The sequence below is a fragment of the Salvelinus sp. IW2-2015 genome, linkage group LG17 (genome assembly GCF_002910315.2).
Source record: "Salvelinus sp. IW2-2015 linkage group LG17, ASM291031v2, whole genome shotgun sequence".
NCBI classification, from domain to species: domain Eukaryota; kingdom Metazoa; phylum Chordata; class Actinopteri; order Salmoniformes; family Salmonidae; genus Salvelinus; species Salvelinus sp. IW2-2015.
The window spans coordinates 38677720-38685449 of NC_036857.1; the positions used below are offsets into that span (position 1 = coordinate 38677720).

The 7730-nt window shown below is 42.6% G+C and overlaps 1 protein-coding gene across 2 annotated transcripts in view; it reads left to right on the plus strand.

Moving 5' to 3' along the window:
• LOC111977270 (zinc transporter ZIP12-like) overlaps positions 1 to 7150 on the plus strand; it is a 13893-nt gene extending 6743 nt beyond the window's left edge. The window contains exons 1-3 of one of the 2 annotated variants that reach the window (XM_024006658.2): positions 5794 to 5926; positions 6103 to 6305; positions 6498 to 7150. In XM_024006658.2, the coding sequence (XP_023862426.1) occupies positions 5794 to 5926; positions 6103 to 6305; positions 6498 to 6596 (435 nt within the window). In that variant the 3' untranslated portion in view covers positions 6597 to 7150. Of the gene's footprint in view, positions 1 to 5515; positions 5592 to 5793; positions 5927 to 6102; positions 6306 to 6497 lie in introns of those variants that run through there. The other variant, XR_002879025.1, reaches the window with a different exon arrangement.
• The last annotated feature ends 580 nt before the right edge of the window (positions 7151 to 7730 follow it).

Here is a 7730-nt window from a genome sequence, read left to right on the forward strand (position 1 = left end):
TCACTTTCTGGTAGACGGGCAAGCGCTAGTAACTGCTTTCAATATACTTTGTATCCTGTTTATCACGTGTTTCCTTTCATTTTGGTAGTTTACCTACCTGTAACAACGCCACGGACCAATGTATTTCAGTCAGTCCGTGTTCCACAAGTCGTCTCCTTCACTGACTGACACGCTGTGTTATAAATCAGTTTTCCATTACTCATTTACATTTAAGTCATTTAGCAGACGCTCTTATCCAGAGCGACTTACAAATTGGAAAGTTCATACTATTCATCCTGGTCCCCCCGTGGGGAATGAACCCACACCCGGCGTTGCAAGCGCCATGCTCTACACAACTGAGCCACACGGGAACCTTACTCCTCTATACTCCACTCAACTTAGCAGTTGGTACTCTGATGACAATAGAGTTAGACCTTGTCAATCAGTAAATTGAACGTGTTTTCCTCAGCGAAGCCTGATGAACAAGAGCGTATCACCGTAATGCTGTAGCGGCGCATGCAGTCGTGGGTTTAGGCTAGTCTGACTAGCTCTTCATCAGACCACAGACCTGACCAGACAGGAACAGGGCTGACTCTCATCAGATAACACGCTGAGTCAGACAGGAACAGGGCTGACTCTCATCAGGACACCGCTGGAGCAGACAGGAAAGGGCTGACTCTCATAAGACCACAGATGACGCAGACAGGAAGCGGGCTACTCTCATCAGACCAGCTGAGCAGACAGGGACAGGGCTGACTCTTCATCAGACACAGCAGAAGACCAGACGTAACAGGGCTGACTCTAGTCAGACCAGACAGTAACAGGGCTGCCTCTAGTCGGACCAGACAGGAACAGGGCTTGAGCTGTCCACAGAAGTTAAACTGTATTGTCAAGGAGTTTGTGTTTAAAAATAGTAAAAATATCTAGTGTGTGTGAACATGGCGATTTATAAACAGGCAGTTGTTGAAAAAAAGATGAACTGAACAGCAGCATCGATGACCAAACTTAGCCATCTAATCCATTTATAAAGCCATTCCTCCATACCATTTCCACAGTCCTTGGCGAACCGTCCAATAGGAATTGAGGTTATGTTCTCTCTCTGTCCTCATCTGCTCATTGCTAGACAACCACTGTCTCGCGGGGTTGAAAGCAATATGTTTCCAGTACCTTCCGTTTCCCTGAACAAGTGTGTGTGTAAGAAGCACAGAATGAAGCTCTCAGTTGCACAGGGGATTTAGAAATTAGGAAAGCAACGAATTCATTGAAAACAGACTCKTATGACCCTGAAACATTTTGGTTTTGTTCACCATTGAATTGTGCATTGAAAATATTTGCAAGGGTTAGTGCTTCGCCCACTCTCGCCCCTGTGGACTTTTGTGTGTTTTTTGCGTGTGTCTGGCCAGGGCTGTATTCACACTAACACAAAGCCCCTAAATGGGTAAAAGAGGCCTATTATCAGATGATGAAGGGACGGAAAGARAAAAAWATATATGTGAATTTAATTGCATTTCACAGGGGGGCAGCACATTAGAGTACCTCTTAATTGACATCACCTCACAACAGAAARAATTATGTGACAAAGAACATGCCTTGGATATTTAGCACAAACTGCTTTTGGTCCTTTAATAAATGTCACTAAATGTAATGGAAAATGTGGTGTACGTAATCCCCAAAAGGGGGGGGGGGGTTCTAAACTGACACATGGAATTGTTTTAAACATTTTAAGATGGTCATACTATGGATCATTTAGCTATTTGATTTTGCTTTAGCTCTGCCACCTGCGAACATCGGTGGATGCAGTGGATTGAGACGCATCCAATGCAACAAAAAAAGATCTCTCTAGCTTAATTAAACTGTCAAACTTTGATGGGGATTTATTTTATTATGTTACTTAGATTGACGCACATCAATCAACTACATTTTTTATATTTTTACCTGACCTTTCTAGTAAAAATAGTTATAAATTGTTGAGGTGTAGTCACTTTTGAGGACACAAGCTCAAGTACACAGTATAAGTATGATACAAATATGAATATATGAAATGGTTCCTATTCAACAAAACAGTATGAATAAGGCTTGAAATTACTTATATCAGGGTTCCCCACCTGGTGGGTGATTTTATTGGCAACTAAATATTTTATTGATTTATTCTTGGACATAAAAGACTGTAAAAAAAAACAGCAAATCATTTGAATTTGGGAAATCTGTTCCAAAGTATTCCTATGAATAATAGTGATATACGTGATCGTATACAAGGTTTAAAATTATTATTATGTTTTAGTCAACTATATCTGTTTGGGCTTGTTGCGGTCAATTTGCAATCTACAAATTATTTGTAATTATGTTCTGGCCCCCTGACGATCCGCTCCAGAAAATTTGGACCACTGCTGAATTCAGTTGATGATCCCTGACACATATGCTTCCAAATATAGCATAATCAARTTATAAAACGGCTAACTATAAGATTTCACYTTCCTTATAACAGTAAAGTACATATTTGTATGTTTAGTGTTAGAGAAAATGTGCATATTTTCTAAAGGTCTTTCTTTAAAAAAAMAAACATTTACCCCCTTTTCGTGGTATCCAATTGTTAGTAGTTACTATCTTGTCTCATCGCTACAACTCCTGTACGGGCTCGGGAGAGACGAAGGTCGAAAGCCATGCGTCCTCCGAAACACAACCCAACCAAGCCGCACTGCTTCTTAACACAGCGCACATCCAACCCGGAAGCGAGCCGCACCAATGTGTCGGAGCACCGTGCACCTGGCGACCTGGTTAGCGCGCACTGCGCCCGGCCCGCCACAGGAGTCGCTAGTGTGCGGTGAGACAAGGATATCCCTACCGGCCAAACCCTCCCTAACCCAGACGACGCTAGGCCAATTGTGCGTCGCCCCACGGACCTCCCGGTCGCGGCCGGCTGCGACAGAGCCTGGGCGCGAACCCAGAGTGTCTGGTGGCACAGCTAGCACTGCGATGCAGTGCCTTAGACCACTGCGCCACCCGGGAGGCCCCTAAAAGTCTTTCTTGATCAAAACGTCTGCCCCCATCACTGTGAACATCTCCCAGAGCTTCCTGAACTCGCCTTTCATCTCATATTAATATTGTCTGTCTATGACAAACAGAGAGTATTTTTCTTTAAACTATGAATTATTTTAGATTAATGGCTATAAATTGATCTCTGAATGTGCTATCGTGATGATACCACTCTCTCCTGCTGCGCTACTATGTAATGATTGCGGGTATGTGCTTTGTCAGTGGCTGTGATGTAGGGTTCAGCCAGGAGTTGATGGACAGTCAGAAGAGCGAATGAAATGGTAGGAGGGACATCCCAGCTTCAAGTGGTGTCAGATTCCATATCCTATGTCACACAGGCTCAGAAAAAAATACTCCTGTGTCCTTGGGAACCAGGGCTATTGCTCAACTCAAGCCATTTCGACCTACGGTATCCACAGATAGATTTATAATCGTAAATGTCTGTCCGAACCAGTACCAGAACCAGAATTAAGACACATTTACTGATTTCTTATTAATCACTCTATCCATATTCGCGTACGACTGATCAGTTTAATCTGGATTAAAATGAGTCTCAGTAAATCCACTTGGGAAAGTCAATTGTACTGTAGTCATATCTGCCTGACTCATTTTGCAAGTTTCCAGAAGGTTTTACAGTGACAAGAAAAAKTATGTGAACCCTTTTGAATTACCTGGATTTCTGCATGAATTAGTCATACAATTTGATTTGATCTTCATCTTAGTCACAACAATAGACAAACACAGTGTGCTTAAACTAATAACACATAAATKAATGTATTTATCTTGTCTATATTGAATACATAATTTAAACACTCACAGTGTAGGTTGGAAAAAGTATGTGAACCTCTAGGCTAATGACTTTTCCAAAAGCTAATAATAGTCCAATCAATGAGACGAGATTGGAGATGTGGGTTATAGCTGCCCTGCCCTATAAAAAACACTCACARAATTTGAGTTTGCTATTCACAAGAAGCATTGCCTGATGTGAACCATGCCTCGAACAAAAGAGATCTCAGAAGACCTAAGATTAAGAATTGTTGACTTGCGTAAAGCTAGAAAGGGTTACAAAAGTATCTCTAAAAGCCTTGATGTTCATCAGTCCACGGTAAGACAAATTCCACATCCTGTGGTAACTCAACAAAACACAAGAGGTAATAACTCATTATAACAATAACTGTTTCACTCTTCAGCATAACCAGCATGTCTATGTCTGAACGTTTGCTTTGGAAATCCATCTGAGTCATTCATTACAGTTTGTCATGATGGTGCTTATCTGTGGGTTCCCATTGGCTCTGGCTGAACCCGGACTAAATTTGCATCGCAAATGGCACCCTATTCCATACTTAGTGCACTACTTTTGAGCAGAGCCCAATGGGCCCCGGTCAAACTTAGTGCACTATATAGGGAATAGGTTACCATTTGGGACACAGGCTGAGCTGACTGTGCAGGTGGCTGATGGCTCATTGCCACAGAGTGACTGGAGACTGAGTCTCTTTTTCTCCGGCAGGGTCACGGGGGCCTGGGCCATTCCCATGACCTCCCCCTGGAGCACAACTGCAATGGCCACTCACAAAGGGGCAAGTCCGTCTCCACCATGCAGCTGGTGAATCCGTTTGTCTCTATCTGGCACCCACACTCTACTCCAAAAGTGTAATTGGCAGCTCTTTAAAAAAAAAAATGATGTTCAGTGACTGCATCAATGGAGGGCAGAAGCTATACGGTATTAACCCTATTTCACTTCCTCAAATGAAAGTAGGAATAGATAACTCAATTGAAGGTGCATCCTCACGCAAATGTCTCTTTKTAGGCTTGTTTGGAATTGTGAAAGGAAAACAGTGTTTWAAAAAAAAAAAARAAGAAGCTTTTGAGGTTTGTGCTTTGAAGATGGCAGACTGCAGTGGAATGACTGTGTTCCTGTTCACATGATTAAAATGAGAGATTAAAAAAAGAAAAAAGAAACCCACCTGGTTAAACACAATCGTTGTTACAAAATGTTTCAAAATGTGTCATACTTACCAGCCCTCACTGTCACGGACAAGACAAACCTGGAGGAGGTTTGGAGTGGGAGTAGCAGTCTTGATCTGACAATGTGCTGTCATCACTGYGTGGGGGTGGGAGGCTAATATAAAAGCACAGGAATTCAAAAGAGGTAGGCCTACAGGATTCACAATTATTTTTGGCAATATTTTGAACAGTTTGAGCTTTGATGTAGACATCTCAGAGTGTTGCATTGCAGGGAAAGTGAAGAGTGGTGTGAGTGGGAGTAAATGTGCAGGAGACCTTGATGATGCTGCTGAATCATTCAGGCCTTATGCAGATGGTGTAGGAGGAGATAGAGAAACTGAACGGTTTTGGTGAACTTCCTCTAGACTGTTTTTTAATATAGGCAGGGGGAACTGTGGCCACTGGTTTGCTGATTTTGGTATGGATGGGAGTAATTACGTGTAATTGTAATGATGTGTATTGAAAGGGGAAAATCCTATTAGTTGTYGCTCCCCTACAGGGAACTGTGGAGGACTTAGATGGCACAGAAATCCCATCAGAGGAGCCTGAACCAAGAACCCTTACACATCAGACAAGTAAGTAAGCTATTTCCTCATCCTCCTTTCTCATTCATCTTCACTCATTGTCCCACAGTTCTCTCCCTGTTTAATTTGATCCTGTTCTGTTTAGTTCTGTCCATTGTGCTGTGTGTAATTACTGGGCTAGGAAGTGTAGTGGATGAGCCGCCACACAAACAGGCTTTGTTCCCAGGACAGGGTATTTCCTATACTGGCTGTGATGGTTATCGTGGGAGACAGCCTCCATAACTTTGCTGATGGCCTAGTGGTGGGGGTTGCCTTCTCCTCATTTGCCGAGACGGGCATGGCGACCACCGTAGCCATCCTCTGCCACGAAATCCCTCATGAAATGGGTGAGAGGTCACAAGTCACAGAGCAGCGGCTCAAAGGTCAAAGGTTGTTGGTTTGGGGTGGCAGCGTTGTTGTTCTTCTCTTGGTCCCTTTGTCAAACCAAACCAGACACGACTTGAGTAATTTGTGTCCCAGTTGCGAAGAACTGAAAACGCTGGTCCCAAATGACCTTAAATAGCATCTTCTTCTTCTTTCTCTATCTCRGGTGACTTTGCGGTGTTGCTCAGCTCAGGTCTCTCTGTGAGGAATGCAGTGATGATGAACTTACTCAGTGCTCTGACGGCCTTCGTCGGCCTCTTCGTCTCCTCAGAACCAGAGATCCAGCAGTGGATCTTTACGGTTACCGCAGGGATCTTCCTCTATCTGTCACTGGTAGAGATGGTGAGACTGGGCTACTGCTGTTCTTAGTAMAACACAGTGATAGGTAGGGACTGGAGTTTGACCAGACCGTGTGTCCCCCTGATCAGTCCGCTCACACAGTCAAGAAAATCTTCTGGCCCTATTGATAGGTAATAGATTACTCAAACTCCCAAACCCTAATTTCTCTCTATTCGTCCCCTTTCTCTCTTTCAGCTTCCAGAGATGAGTCGTGTGAAGACCAACAGACCGTGTCTCATGTTCCTTCTGCAGAACCTTGGCCTCCTAATGGGCTGGGCCTGCCTCCCTGTTTGAGCACAAACTCAAGTTTTGATGACAGGACACACTCGCAGGCACATCCTACTATGGTATCTGCCATACAATATATGTAATTGATGGCAATGTTGACGGTACTTTCTGGTCTTGCTTTTTATCATTTAGACATCTTGTGGGTTACTATATTATTTACTGCTACTTGTCATAATTGTGTAAGTATTACACTAGAGGAAGGCATCGAACTGCCTATTTGAAATGCCACAAGGCATTTTATGCAAGTGATAGTGCTAATAAAGTAAGGTGAATAATAGCAGTGACAATCAAATGTCATTTTTGATCCAGTAGTTACGCATGTGTGTTAGAGCTGGATGAATCCACTTTTGTTGAAATCAGATGCCTGCATGTGAGTTTTAGGACATGCACACATKTTCTATGTGATGATTTATTTTGTATGATGTACTGTGTAACATAGGGCACATAGCTAGCTTACAGTATGTCTGGCACACCTACAGTCAGGTCCATAATTGTCATCCTTAATAGAAATAAGCAAAAAATACTGYATAAAATAAATTATACAAATACTGAGATATATTGTATTAAAAAAGAAAGGAAGTTATGTTATTTTATACTAATACAATTGCTCCGAGAAAGGGAGTTTGTTTAACAAGTAATATATATTTTTTTTTAAAGAAAAACATCAAAATGATTGGCACCCCTGTTTTCAATACTCTAGCACCCTCCCCTTGCGAGGATAACAACACTAAGCCTTTTTCTAAAACGTTTTGTGAGATTGGAGAACACGTTCAGAGGGATCTTAGACCATTCCTTCATACATAATCTTTCCAGATCCTTGATATCCTTCATCCGCTCTTATGGACTGCCCTCTTCAATTCAAACCACAAACCACATGTTTTTAATGGGGTTCAAGTCTGGAGACTGAGACTCTTATGGACTGCCCTCTTCAATTCAATCCACATGTTTTTATTAATGGGGTTCAAGTCTGGAGTCTGAGACTCTTATGGACTGCCCTCTTCAATTCAAACCACAAACCACATGTTTTCAATGGGGTTCAAGTCTGGAGACCGAGACTTGCGGACTGCCCTCTTCTATTCAAACCACATGTTTTCAATGGGGTTCAAGTCTAGAGTCTGAGACTTATGAACTGCCCTCTTC